This window comes from Nipponia nippon, unplaced genomic scaffold (assembly GCF_047370975.1).
Source record: "Nipponia nippon isolate SJK-2023a ecotype South Korea unplaced genomic scaffold, ASM4737097v1 scaffold_6, whole genome shotgun sequence".
Lineage (NCBI taxonomy): Eukaryota > Metazoa > Chordata > Aves > Pelecaniformes > Threskiornithidae > Nipponia > Nipponia nippon.
In genome coordinates, this window is record NW_028262380.1 from 29,169,840 (window position 1) to 29,185,687 (window position 15,848).

Sequence of the window (15,848 nt, forward strand, 5' to 3'; positions counted from 1 at the left end):
TGGCAAAAGGCAGCAGCAGCTCAGTTCCCCCGAGGTGGGAGACTGAAGAATGGATCCAGCTGTTTACACGAGATTAAGGCCTACTATTAATTGGCTGAATTGCTGTTAGATTGCCCACTCATCTGCCCTGCAGGGACCGAGTATAAGGATTTACAGCTAGTGCAGAAAGCCAGTTCTTACTCATAAATATTTGATCTGCTGTCACGCGGCTGGCAATTACAGATGAGCCACAAGAGGAATGCCCTTTCCTAGAGATTGAAAAAGGCCTGGTTTATACAATGAGAATGAAAAAGATGGAGATACTGAATGAATTGCCTGCAGCATGGAAGAGCATGCAATTTATTTATAGGCTATGAGAACACAAGTCTCAGACCCAAATAAAATGAAAAAATTGGACTGGAATCTGTGCTGTGGGTCCATACAGATGCCTTGTATTTTTTTCCTCTTAAAAATTACAGGTCCAATTAACTATTCCTTAATAGTTGCTGTATCTGGTGGTACAGAAAAGAGACAGTTAAAGAGTTACACTTGCAAAAGTCTTAGAACAGATCACTGATACCCAGGAGTACCATACTTATAAAGAGCTCACACAGGAAATACAGATTCCTGATTCCAGTGAAAGTGGAACTGGGAACAAATCCAAAGATACCATTATATTAAAAAGACTCCTCTCATCCATCCAGAAATGAATAAAGGAGGCAGCGTCTGCTGTTGAATTTAACATCTCTTTCAGGCCTAGCAACGCTCTTCAGACAATGTGGCCAAACTCAGCTAATATCCATACGGATGGACACATACAGTCTCTACAATGCAGGGTAGAATTCTTAGTCAGTGTAATCATTTATTTTGTAGACAAAACCCAGAAAAGTTATTTTGACCAAAATAAGGAGTCATTTCTATCTGGAATCAGCAAAAAAACAGAAATTCAGAAATCCACTCTGACCCTTCAGTCACTTTCTGGATATGACGGCACCATATGTAACAGCTGAGCTTATAATACCATAAGAATCAACAACACCTCATGTGTACCCTGTATAGCAGAAGCATTTTCTCTGTTCTACCATACTTAGCAAAGTGCTACATAAATTTTGCCATATAGTATTGAAATTATTACCACAAAAAAGGTAGCAAAATCATTTAATGTGTTTTGTATGATGACCATAATCAGCTGAGAGGATCTGTCCTAACTAAAGCAGCCAGCCCTTCCAGATTTCTCTTACTCATCCCATCACTTGATTCAAACATAACAGTGAAAATGGGAAAGACGTAGTAAATGAATTCATTAGAGCTATAGTTCAGCCAGGAATCATTTTAAATAGATATTATTGAGAATATTGCTGCAGTTATGAGCTATTTTTACAATCTTGTACCATCTGCCAAAACTTCTCCTAAATGAAGTCAAACTTCTGAAAATTCTCACCTGATATTTCTCATGCAAATGCTGAGCACACTGTTGATTTAGTTTACTCTATAGAAATGTCTCCTGCAAAAAAGAAGCTCCTACTACGCCTGAGAATCCAGGTTACAAGATCTTTTGATGTTGGCAAACAAAATTCACACGTGGCAAAGACAAGCTGTCGCAGTGAAACGGAAGTCCTCTGAATCACACAAAGCTATTTCAACCACAGCATTGCTACAGAAATTCTGGAATAACAGTGAGTACATCATACTCTGCACAGCTGCTCTAACTATTTGTATCACCAGGATAATAAAGGCACCCAAAACAACATTGTGCCTAAAGGACAGCCTTCCATTTCCACAGATCACTGCGATCACCCTTAATTTCACATAGCTTTCCAGGACTCCCTGTGCACTTCAGAGCACTGTCGAAAGGAAGACCTCAAGAATCAGCCTAAATTAAAACTTTTGCATCTTGTCAGGAATCCTAAAGAATCTCAGACACACCTATCACTTATTTACACTCTAGGCTCCTCTCTGTTGAGTAGAAATTCATTGTAATGCATTATCATGCTGCTTCCTCATGTTGAAGTTGTTTCACAAACACTTCAAGCTGGCAGGAGCAGATGTCATCAAAAAAGAAAGCAGCTGTCCTAGCCCTCCTCAGCTTGGCTTCTGAACCCCTCCCCACCTCTCTTCCCTCCCTCTTTGTGCCAGCATGACACTTCATGCTGTTACACAATGAATCAGATCAGTCACTCCCAATTTAATTCAGATCAGTTTCCTAATCCAGTATGTCATGGAGCTGAACAAATACTCCTGCCAGGACACGGAAAGGGCACTGCTGAGCTGGAGAATAGCAAGCAGGGAAATAGGATAAGACTGATTTTTTTCAACAGCATTACCAAGTTGTATCAACTTAAAATCTACCATGGAACAGTGGTCTGGAACATGTTCTCCAGAGAGGCTGTGGAATCTCCATCCTTAGAGATACTCAAAACTCAATTGGAAAGGACCCTGAGCAATCTCATCCATCTTTAAAGTTGGCGCTGATCTGAGCAAGGGGGTGGACTAGAGGAGCTCCAGAGGTCCCTTCCCACCTGCACGATCCTATGATTCTAATTTGCCTGTCCTGCTCAGCCGGTGAGTGGTAAGCCTGGTGCTTACCGCTACGGTGTCCAGCAGGGTGACAGTAACTTCTCACAGGAGAGACAAACTTACGAAAGGTTAGTATGTCTCACTAACTGAACTCTCATTAGTTTTTAACTGCAGATGCTTTAAAAGTTATTTGTTAATAAGCTGGGCACTAAAAGAGGCTAAACATGATCTGAAAAGCATAGGAATTCTTGGAGAATCCTTTAACCACTGTTCAATCCAAACCCCTTTTGTTTATTAACTTCTGCACAAGACGGTGTACTCATATCTACTAGAAGAGCTTTGCTATAGTAAGGTAATATGTTCCCTCGTCTATCCGTTTCTGGTTTTGAGTCCAGGTGCACAAGTCTCATAGGAAACTATCAGTGTTAATACTCCTGAAATGTTTGTGAAAATGCAAGGTTTTACTGAAAGCTCCTGTCCTACAATTATTGCAATTTATTAAATGAAATCTCATTTTGTAAAAACAAAGTGTGTTTTTCTAGCAGATACATTAAATTGCCAAACAAGCATTAACAAAAAGCCTTTTTCATTTTATGATTTGTTGTAAACAATTATTTCAATTACTTAAATGATCAGTATTTATTTAGAAGTAATAATATATTGCATGTGTAGGAGGATGACCTGTGATCCCTAGTTAACATACCAACTTAGAAACCAGAAACCACAGCTTATAATAGATAATGCACACAGCAAATCATTATGACAACAGGGCTGGAGGCAATCAATCAATAAAATATGCGTTCATAAAATAACCAGTCCTCCTGATTTTCTTTTCTGCCTCCTTCCCTTCTCTGAACTCCTCTGAGCAGCATTGTGAAATATGTTTTTCCAAGGGACATTCCCATGCCCAGATTGTTCTCAGAAATGTTTCTCTGCTTGATAACCTTTTAACTCCGGTCTATCCATAATTCCCCCCAACACACGCACTTTGAAAGAAGATTCGTCTGTGATCTGGAAGAGTTTTCATGGTCAGTACATCAGATCAGTGGAGAGGGTGAAACACTGTGCAAGTTTGATGCTGCCTGCTATGGCCAACACTGGCTTCACACCCACTGGACCACAGACATCATTCTGGCCAATGTAGGACACTATTGCCCATATCTCTGTATTGCTTTTCTAGCTTTTAATTTTTTAGTTAATTTCTTAAGCAATCCTTTCCTTCTGTACATTGATTTCTTTACAAATCATACATACCAGTAGTTGTAAACAGCCTCTATTTGTGGGCAGGGAAAAGACAGTCCTCTCAATGGGGGAAAAACATTCTAGCATCTAATTTCTCTGTCCTGCTTTCCCTATATTTTGTCCCTGGTTTGTCCTTCCCCTACACTGCATCTGCCATCTACTGGCACATAACTGTAAAAGAGTTTGGCATCAGAGACAATTTCAGGCCCTTTTATGTAAGGGCCTGTACCTGGCTGCAGTGCCAACCCTAGCTATTGGGAGGGTCAGTGACATGGAGTCTTTCTTAGGCCCACCCACACTAGCTGAGCCATGACATTGATAGAAAAGCTTTCAGAGACTCCATGATTTTTCAGAGACATGTAAGCCAAAATTCGGGGATTAACTTCTGTAGGTATATATAGGTACATAAACTTTATACACAGAAGTTCCCCTAAAGTAAACACATATTCTCTTCTACTTCCCTTATCTTCCTAGCTTCCAACAGTCATGATAAAGAGCTTACCACTTATTAGAGCAACCTCCCTGCCAAATTTTAAGTTACATTGCTTGAATACTTGGAGATACTAGGAACTCTTGGTGATAACAGGAATGCTTTTTCATAAGCCACCCATTTTTTCTTTCTGTTTTTGCTCAGGACAGATATTAGGCATAAAAAAATTTAAATGGTGCCCCCCCCCCTCCCCAAATTATACACATTTGGAGAAACGGTTATCTAAGAAAACATGTTAATCAACTTTAAATATAGGCATTTTGGCCAATGCCGTATCATTACCTATACTTTCCCTAACACTCCTTGCAAAAACAAACTTTGTATTTGTCACCTTTATACTGTCTCAGCTTGGGACCAAGTAGTAATGGCTCCTAAGGTGATGAGTATGACATGTTGACTTCAAGGTCTGAGTTCTGAGGGACAATGCAAAGTGTACTCTTCTCATTAGCACTTTTTTTTTTGCCTTATAAGTAACAGTTACGCAATACTAATAAAAAAAACCTCATGAAGTATGAAATTATTCATGAGTAATACAGACTGCATTGAGAAGAAAGATAAATCTTCAGAAATGCTACTTCTTGAATGCTGTTTCTTCAAGTTTCTTCATTTGTTTCTTGGCAAGATGGTAAACGCCAATCTTTCAGAAATATGTGAGCATTCCTTTTTTCAAAGCAGATGTAAACCAGCTGTTTCTTAACTCAATGTCTCACTTGTATCTCATGAAGAACATGTTCTAGTCATAGGACAGCAGAAATAAAATTTTGTTTCTTGAACAATTATCCTTCCTCAGAGCATGAGTTGGGGTTTGATGATTTGTTTTCTTCTAATTCCTTTCTCCATGCAAATACTCCGTCACTTTCTGAATCTGCATGTTGTAGATTTTCTTTGTTCATATGTATCCATTTATTACTTATTCAATTTTCGGTTTGAACTATCTCTGGTTTGATTCACTGTCCTTTTACTTAGGAAAAGAATTTAGGTATGTTCAGCACATTCACTGAAACATGGTTTCAATCATGACCTTGCATATAACATCTGTTATTGTACATAAATATTTCCAAAAGTACACAGGAACTGTTTAGTCCTATTTTGCAGATACCTTCAGCAGACATTTTTGATACTTTGAATCTCTACGCCATGCATTACGCCTGCCAACAATTTCACTTTCTTGTTGATCTTAAATCAGTTCTATTTCACCTTGAATTAGTGCATTATCAATTTGAGGGCAGACTGGAGCTGAAACTGAGTATTTACATTGTGCAGAAAACACGTCACTAAATGCTTCTCATGGCGTGTTGACTATCTGCCATTAGCAACTCTACCCTCAACGTTTTACTTCTGAAAGAATTAGACCATGCAATTACTATTATTATAACTATTGGTGAAATTACAGCTTACAGAAGGCATATTGACTGGTACAAAGGGCACAATGAAAGAAAAAAGTATTCATTTGTTCTGCTGGTCTGGGCTTTCTTAAGTAACACACACCCTGTGTCCCCCTCAGTTTTTCTGCTAAACAGTAACAATTATATCAATTTCCTTTGTAGAATGCTTTAAATCAACAATGAAAGACACAAAAATGAATAACAGTGGCAGACAGAGCACACTATTTGTGTGGGCAAGCATTCACAACTTTATCACACTCTCTTCCCTTCTAATTTTTCTGTTTACTTTTGACAGGATTTGGCTATACATGTTTTGCATTAGCTGGATCTCCAAGGTTGTGGTTTAAGTCACAAATGTGCTTACATGAACCACAACAAGATTTAAAAACTGAAGGCTGATTATGACTCGGTTAGGTATTCAAAGGCAGATTTTACAACTGTGTGTTTTCTTGTACATAACCAGTCTGCTGGATTCCCAAGGGCTCAAAGCCAAGACATGGCAACATTTAAAACAAAACACATGTGATTTCAAACATTCTAGATATAAAGCACTTCATCCACTGAACATCACCTCTGCTTTATTCATGATTAAAAAGGTGAATTTTATAATAATCTGTTTCAAGGCTGATGAATAGAATAGATGGATCTCCTTGATAGACAACCATTGCCAAAACTCCAGCTGGAATAGCCTCTTTGAGTCATGTTAACTTGCTTGATCTGAAGAGGCACCATCAAAAAGAAAGCATATTAAAAGGATGAAACAACTCTCACAGGGTGTGAAAAACCAGACTGCAAACTCAGGAAACAACTGGTAGCCACTTTACAAGCGTCTGAAAGCAGCCTCCACCCCATGTGCTTGGGTCATGGAAAGAAATACACTGAATGGAGTCATGAGAAGAACGTAAAAAGACAAGGCAGTGGGGGTGTAGGAGAAAATCATCCCACCTTCTTCCTCAGAGGACTGGTAAGTGATCGTCACCAATGCTGTAGTTTAACTTTTTAAATCAGGTAGCACCAATTCTAATGAAACCATAGCAGATAGGATTATGATAGGGGATTCTAAATGTCCTTCCAGGAGGATTTCTCAATACAGTTACTTCAAAAATTACTCTGAAACTGTAACTTCACAAGTGTGTAAAATTTAAACATTTCTTAAAAGCTGCAAAATGGCAAAGTTATCTGTACAACTACAATTTGGCATCTCCAGGCAGATGCATTATAAAAAGACAGCATAGCAGCCATGTCACAGACTACTTATCAGACTGCTTACCCAGAGTTCCTAGCAGCTGCTATTTTGTCTTGGCATATTTACCTGCTTTTGTTACCAAAATTAGGTAGATTAAAACAAGACTGAAACATGCCAGTGGAGTATTGCCTATCCAAACTCATACATATTCATACATCATTCATGCACAATTAAACCCATTATGGACTTTGCATAATAGATATTGACTTAAATGCATGCTGATAGCTTCCTGTTCAAAGTCTTAAAATAAAAATTCTAGTTAGCTATGTAAACAAGATCTATGTGACTCAGTCAACTTTTTCTCCTGAACACTTCAAAAGCCTCAATTAACTCTAAGAAAGTTTTTACATAATGTCTTGATATTTTTAAAAGTCTAAATGCGCACTGTGATAAAAGAAAATCAAATAAAAATTAATTTCACTGTAAGCAGGAGAAACAGAGAACATGGATAAGCTTTGAGCGCAGTTCACAAAAGCAGGAAAAGCCACATCACTGATCTCATTCATGGGTTATATAAAACATGACAGACAGAGATCCCCTACTCTATGAAGTTTGATTCTTTTCCATATTCTAAGAGGACTTGAAAGAAATTTTCTTCCTCTCCTTCCTTGTATCTCACTGCACTTAAGACCTTTCTTACAACAAGTACCAGTGTTGCATTTGGTGGTAATAGGTTGCAGACTAATGCTACCCAAAAGGACAAACACCTTGGATGTTTTAGAAGTCATTAGTTAAGCACATCAACTAGTTTAAGATGTTCTTGCAGCATTGGTGTTACTCTTCAGTATTGAGTCATGTACTCTTAGCAGTGCTGCTGGACTGTGTTAAGACAGGTTTTTTAAGTCTGATTTTGAAGTCATATTGGCAAGATCTCATCCATTTACCCAAGGAGGAAGAAGTTTCATAATGCCTTTAAATAAACGGTCTCTTACTATCCAAATTATCAGCAAGTAATAAGCAAGCAAAAAGTCTTATTGCACTTCAACTTTTCATGTTCCATTCCCACACAGGTTTTAGCTGTACTTTCAAACTTCACCTTTACTGGAAAGTAGTATTTTAAAGGTACTGTTATATGTTTACTTAAAAGAGCAGGCTAATTGATTGTACATCCAGTTGCTAGAATTAAATACAGCTTTTTAAATGAATATATTTGTACTGCTGCACATTATTTTCATTGCAGTAACGTACAGAAGAACAATTTTTAAGAGCATGAGTATTGTGGTAGTATTCAGAAATCCCAGTACCTAACTACACTGTGTGTACACAAACACTGAAATGCTCTCTGCCTAGAAACTTAATCTCCTTCAAGTGTTAATGAATGCAATGCTTATAAACACATGAAAGACAAATGTGAAACAGACATAAGTTTGAACATCAGAGCAAAGCTATGTAATGACAGCACACTGGATGCCAAAGATTAGTGTTTGTAACTTTCCTTCTTGTCACTTCTTGTAATGCATTGTTATAATTATTGCTCCCATGGCTGCAGCTGCCAACACAGGCTCCCTCGACAATACCCAAGAATAGACATCTCAGCATCACATGAGCTTCATTTCTTCTCTACTGTGTAAGCAGTATTTGTCAAATTATGCTTTACATAAATTTGAAACAATTGCTCTATAAAACAAAGAAGTATCAATAGATGAAAAATTATGATCAGAGATGCACTGGCAATTAGCATGAAACAGCTGGAATTGACTGGAGGAACAAGTGGCAGTGTCAGTAACACTTGTTCTCCATACTAGTGTATGTTTTGTGATACTGTATGTTAAAAACAACCATAGTTCCCAAAAAGGGCTACAGCATATGGACATATCCCCGTTCATTATCATCAGAGTCTTTCCACAGTGGCTCTTCTGCTGCTCCTTCAGTATGTTTCTACTTCCCAGATTCCCCTATTCAGGAGAACTAAACCAGGCCTGTCTCTTCCATTTTTGTATCTGCACTCAACACATAGAAAGTAACTTCGAGCTTTTCATACCAACAATGAGCTTTCTCCAGATCTCACTGAGGGGTTATTGGGGGGGGAGGAGGGGGGCTGGGGTTAGAGGGGAAGGGAGGCATTAAATAACTACTTTATGCAGATATGATGCTTCTTAAAATCATTATTCTTGGCTTTGAAACACATCTGTTTGTCTGCAGTAATTGGGTGCTACAAGAAAAACAGTAATCACTAAATTCACTCAGTTGCCTACAGAAAAAAGTATTCTTTTTAAAGAAGAAAGCAGAAGAACTAGGACAACTCAGGTTTAGCAAACTAGATCTAACAAACCAGCACTTTGTCAATCCACCCTTATGGTTCTTCCTGTGTTTGCCCCTCAGCCTACGTTTTCGGTGTCACCCATGACACACTCTGGAGACATATGATTACTTAAAGTGAAGTCAGATTCTAATGTAATCCTGCACCATTTACAGTCTCACATTGGACTTTCTTCCCGATCAGCCTGCAGGGGCCAGAACAGTTTCCACAAAAAAGATTTTAAAATAAGAATGGAGGGAGGCATTGTGACCTCCAGAGCATAAACCAGGACATGGAAATCCAGTTCCAGCTTTGACATGAGAAATTCATGGGAGAAGGTTGCTCCTGTAGAAAAAAAAAAAAAACCACACACAAAGAAAAACCCTGACTCTTTAATCTCGAAGTGTTTTGGTTGCCACCCAAAACCAGAGCAAAAACCTATATGTTCCAAACATTAGTTTAACTTCTGCTCTTTTTAAATTAGCAAGGCAGCTGTCATAATGTAAGTCCTGGAAGAAAGATGTCTTCAGGAAAGAAACGGAAAAGGAAAGGTAAAAATCTTATCCTTTCATGACTCTGATTGATTGATCATGAGCTTTGCACTTTTGACATGCATCACTCACTCTCAAAAGGTTTGTGAAAGTCAAATTCCAAACAAGGCAGAATAAGTGAAGCAACAGAGAAATAGCCTCTTCTGTCGTTGAATGTTTAAATGCATCAATTTATCATCTGAACCCACTTTACTTATTTTGTTCTATGATTTCTAGAGACAGCAGGTCGCTTAAGGCTGTATGTTATCAGATTCTTTAACTGGAACAATTGTAATACTGAATTGGAGCGGGGGGACTATAATTAATCATGCACTGAATTAAACAGCATTAATTGAAAATAGTTTTCGGTAGTCTTACAACGATAGGCACACAGGCGTATTTGGATTAAACTGCTCAGCCAGTCTAATGGTCAGTCTCGTTCCACCGTTACCCATGCTGCCTTACCTCGACGCTAACCCTATCCATATAACCATCTGTAAACTTTTTTCCTGGGTAAATTTTCTATCAGTTTAGTGAGCGTAATTGGCCAATCAAGGAATCACACTGGTGCAATGGAAATGGCAGACATATATTGCCTAGAGTGGGACTGTACCTTTCATTGACAACTATATTTTAGACCAGCTTACCTCACATGGACCTTTTTTCATAAGCAACCTATCCCTCCTAAACTGCAAAGCTTTCAGCTTCTTGGTTCTTGTTATGTTAATTGAATCACTTATTCAATTGCCATATACTCTTCCACTGAATTTCACAATGGAGAAATTGGAAATAAGGAGAAGTGACAATAAGGAGAAAGAAATCTACCCTCTCTCTTTCCCCCTCCAGAAAGCTCGGAGATCTTGTACATATTAAAAGAAAAAATTCCTTTTTTTCCTTTTTGTGCCGTATTTTGATTTTACCACTGTTAAACTCACTGATCCTTTTTCAAATCAAACTCAATGAAAAAAGTGCATGCACATGATACTAATGCTGTGTAATTATGTAAATGTAGAAAACAAGACATGCTTCTTAAGCTTCCCGAGCAGTTTATGTCACTCTGAATACATCCTGCTAATCTAATACCATAAAATATATTTAAAATATTAACTTTTCTGAAGGAAAAGACTAAAAAAAATTGAAGTTTAATTTAACTAACAGCCACCACACTTTATGCCAATACTATAAATATCCAATGCATTTATGTTGCTACAAAGCATTTAATTGCGGCACATCCAGATTGGAGAAATGAGGTACAAGAATTTTGGGCAGCCTTTTTTTAAGAAAATAAGCCTGACTGCCCTAATATCACACTTTTATTCCATACAGTAGCAATATTTTTTCTAAGAGAACTCTATTGCAGCTGGCTTATCATGGCAGAAATGTTGTGAATAGCTTTGACAGACAGGAGCTCTGCAATGAGAAGGTCATAGGCTTAGTTTGGATCTTCCCTTGTCTGATTAGACAGAGTGTATTTTACTGCAATTGGCTCTAGTCACTGACTGATTTTCATTCCCAAATACCTGTCATCACCGTCACTGATGCATTCAGGAAGAGCAAGACTACAGCCAAACAGCATGATGTGTTGATAGCAGCTGAGACGATTGAGATAACTGAAGAACTTCAGGAACTTTTCCATTTCAATACTTTTGACAATGGAAAAAACTGAAGTTATTGTGGTGTAGTTATATGGCAGCATTTGGCACTGGCTGTTGGTGATATTTATGCAGGCACCTGTGAAATCAAAACAATATATTTAGAATAAAAGTATCACCATTTAATAGCTGGTTCAAAGCATATATTGAATTGACTAGTCAGTCCATATAATATATAAGCAATGCCTGTACCTGACAGATAAGATGACATTCCATAATGCTATCACAATACTGTCAAAAAATAAGTATCTAAGAAAAAAAGAAATGTGGAGAAGCTTGGTAGCTTAGTTTGGAAAACCAAATAAACTCTTAGATGTTTTCACAATCCTCTGACTCTCTACAAAACTGGACTAGAAATAGCACAAAACAAATTTCTTTCTGACACAGGTTGGATGAACACACCATAAGAATAGCCTGGATACAGCCAACCTTGGATGAAACTAGGAATGGAAGTCATACAAAAAAATTAAGGCTAATTGGGTTCTGAAGCTGCTCTGGTTTTGGTGTCTCCATGAAGTTTCTCTTTTTGCTACCATTCTACTTTGCAGCTGGCTTTTGTGCCAAAATCATTAACTTGCTTACCTATTTTTCCCAAGGTGATGGTTTTACCTCCACAGTCTTTCTTCTCTATCCTATCAACACAGAATTATCTGATTTTACAGATTGAACACCTACCCTGTCCTAACTGTTGTCCCATGCTTGACCTACCAGAGCAACTTTTCTGTGCTGATGCCCTGTCACGTGCAGTAGGCTCGCTCAGCTATGCATGATCAGCAGGTTAACCTACTACATGAAGTTCTTAAGAGTGAGTTTCACAAGCCATACACCAAATTCAGAATTTTCATCAAGAACAAACTATTAAAATCTAATATTTATGACAGCTCCCTACTTTGATGAAGGCCTTTCTAGGCCATCTACTCAGGTTCCGGCAGCATTTTTTTAACACTCAGAGCATATCCACATTGTATAACAAGCACAGACCTCAGCCCATTCTCAAGACCAGACTCTGCCACTAATCATGCTGTAAACAAATCAAACTCATGCTAAATGACCATCCCAACTCTAGCCTTCTGAAAGGGGAAAACTCTTGAGCACATTCAAGCCTTAGCACTCCTGTTCTCATTATCTGAACAAACTGGGCATAGGTAGCACCAAACGGGGTAGATCCTTTCCATCATCAGATCTTTTGGGACTGGCTTCTTCCAAGAATTGTGTGGGTTCTGACCTCCTGACTTGATAAAGCTGGGGATGTAAAGCACACAGGAGACAGTTCTAAGGGTTCAGCAAGTCTGTCTCTTCCTCACCTTTCAGTCTAGATACAGTCTTCACTGTCTAAATGCACTAGTGGGCAAATTCTGTTATCTATGGACTAATACAACCTCACGTAAGAGCAGAGAAAGCAAAGCATAATGAAGAAAAATTTCATTAGAGCTTTTTCAAGTTGCAGTGTCTTTGAAGGTATGGACAAAAAAGGTGCGTTTCAAATTTTATCTAGACTTGGTGAAAAGCAATCCCTATTTTTCCAGTGCCTGATGAGTATACTCAAAGTTCCCCCCTTTGTCTTCTCTCTCTCCAGAAATCTCAACAAAAACTAAGGAATTGAATCTTGCCCCACTGAAATAAAAGCAAGTCTCTCCCCTCATTCTAAACAAGCTAAAAGGATGTCCATCCATGTTAACATTCCCCACCTCCCAGTACTGCCAACAAGAAATCTTAGCAGCAGCGTACACCCATTTTCTGCTACAATCTCTTCTCACTCACACAGTACAGTGACTAATGGATCTGTTCATCCAGGAACCACATTTTTCCACGTAATTCAGGGACAGATTCTCCATTCAGAATTAAAAGTAAATGCTGGGAGATCAGCAAAAGAGTGGTGACCCTCCAAATTAAAAGAACTTTCAAAACTTCAGCGTGCAGTTTTCAAAAGTGACTATATGAGTTAGTACCACATGCCAGTGATTTTCAGTGCAACTTCTGTTCTGAAGCTGTACAGGTATTTTTGAAAAATACCACCAGGATGATCATCAAATCTACCTGTTAGGCTGTGAGACCAAAATCTGGTGATACTAAAATAGCTTTCCAGAGAAAAGGGGAAAGGGAAAAAAGGTGGAGGGAAGGGAAGGAAATTCAATTCAGAATCACAAAGTTTTCTTTTAAAAGATGCCACCTCTTTAACGACTACTCACTTTGTGACTTTTGCATAGTATCTTGACCTGCTATAAAAATGTAAAATCTCCCTCCATTTTTTGCATTATATTTTGTACTTGAACAAACTCATTGCCATTTATTTGTACTGCAAAGATTATTTTTAACAGCATTTTTATTGCTTGGGAAAGCTTAACAAGAAAACACAAAAGTTCTGATTTAAAGATTAAAAATATTGAAAGTTTTACAGCAGAAATTCTTTAAATTACTAACCTCCCCACAGTTACCTCTTGCCTACATTCTTTTGCTGACGCTGGGACTACATTTTTCAGTAACTGAAAGGATAAGAGGATAGCATACCCACGCAAAATTCTGCGTCTCCCCCACCCACAAAAATTTCATGCTGAAATTATTTAAATGAATCCTAAATTATCCTAATTAAATTAAATTAAATTAAATTATCCTAAACTGGGGGCAGGGGGGACACATAGGGCTTACACAGGTGGAATTTCAACAAAATGATTCACAAAATCATCATGTGTCTCCTGAGCCACAATTGCAGAATAGCCCCTGCCATGGCATGTGCTAAGAAGCAGTGACATTTTGGCTGAGATCATGTGCATGGGCTGCTTTAGACCTTTTAAAGTTCACACAATCCTGATAGAGAAGAGCTAAAGTTCCTTGGAGCTATCTGATCTTTTACGAGTACCCAGTGGCTGGACAACACAGCGCTGAATTCTACATTCATGGCAAAGAAGATGGAATTTTATAGCAATTATACAAGAATTTTTAAAACAAAGAGAGATGGAAGGAGAGAGTAAACCCAGGACCTGTCCTTGCAACAGAATCATGATCCATCTTCAGTTCCATGAATCTTGCCTTCCTGCAAAATGACATCAGTTCAATATTAAACCCAGGCACATTCGTATCCTGGAAGACTCTTCTGGAAAGCAGGTGCCTTGGTTAGAACCTCATCTTTTTAACACAGGTCCTCAATTCACCTCTTCTATTTTTTGTTCCATCATTCACCCAGCAAGTGAATTACAGTGCAACAGGTGAGTGTCCCATACCCTCCACACCACTGAGTCAAAAAGCATAATTTCAGGGTAATAGCAATTGTTGTATCACAATGTTATATACATCCTGGATTCTCACTGCAGTAGTAACAAGTGCTGCAGTCTCAAAAACCTTCTCTGGTAAATTAAGGAAAGCTACCTTCAGTTTGTACACATGTAGTTCTCCACAGGACTAGCGAGCTCAGGAACAGCAGCCCGCTGGCTCACTTACACCCCACAGAGCTGCAGAGCACAGATGCATCAGCCCTCTCCAAGCTAGCCCACAGACCTCTAACCCTGCAGCAGGCAGACATAGCCTTATTGCTTTGCAGGGGACCTCTCCAGTTCCACACAACTGCGTAGGTTGGTCATACTTTGAGTAACACAGTATTTCAGAGCAAGGTTGTTTCACCTAAACTGAAACCAGAAGAAAACTCAAAAATTGTCTATTCTGATCATTTGCACAAAACAAGTGCCTCCATTAGTTCTTGCATCAAGCCCAATAGCTTGTGATAGATAGAACACACCTTTCAGAGAGGCAACTCTGCTCAGTGCCAAACTGCTCGGTACGTAGGCAAACAGGGATGTAGACACAGCATTCTAAAGAGCAAGGAATAATTTATTTTAAAGGACATTAAAAGCAGGAGAAAAGCTATTTAAAATATAAGCAACTGCTTGTTTAGTAGGTATTTAAATAAAACATTAAAGACATAAGGTAAAAATATATTTTAGTAAAAATAACAGTATTCTTTTTTGTTCCAAATAAAATCTGAATAATTACACTGACAAACAGCCACAGATATAAGAAAAGAATGCAGTGCACCTCAAAATGCATAACTATTCTACCAAATTGCTAAATTCTGCTCCCTATGTACAGGCTAAATGCGCTTTATAAACTATATGGCCCTGCAGTGCCAGAATGCTAATCTGACTGATGGTATAACATACTAGTACTAAACATGTTACAAACCAGCGGTAAACAGACCAGAGAAGGAGATAAATGCCAAATACACACAGAAAAGCCTCAACCTATTTATTTCTCTTCTCCAGTAAAGACTCATTAATTACGGGGAATACAAGGCACATAAACTAGCTCTGGCAATACCTAGGTGGGGGAAAAAAAGAGCAGTGAATGGGAATAACAACACGTGAAAAAGCTGTTGATCAGAACAGCATGGTTCCTAATTATATGGGTCATTTCTGACATTCATCTAAATTAAGAGTTTTCTGTTTATCACTGGCTATCGCCAGATGGACTGAACTGGTAAAAAAGGGCCTCCTTCTACTACAACAATTGCAATGCAAGTCTACAGTTTCATATTCAGTGCTGCTGAAACTAATTTAAACAACGTATTTTCCCTTTCC

The 15,848-nt window shown here is 38.4% G+C and overlaps 1 protein-coding gene across 2 annotated transcripts in view; it reads right to left on the reverse strand.

The window, feature by feature from the left end:
- The window catches only part of CORIN (corin, serine peptidase), a 157,396-nt gene that overhangs the window by 90,766 nt on the left and 50,782 nt on the right, over positions 1-15,848 (reverse strand). For both annotated transcript variants that reach the window (XM_087735590.1, XM_087735589.1), the window contains exon 4: positions 11,149-11,359. In XM_087735590.1, coding sequence (XP_087591716.1) covers positions 11,149-11,359 — 211 coding nt within the window. The remainder of the gene's footprint in view (positions 1-11,148; positions 11,360-15,848) is intronic.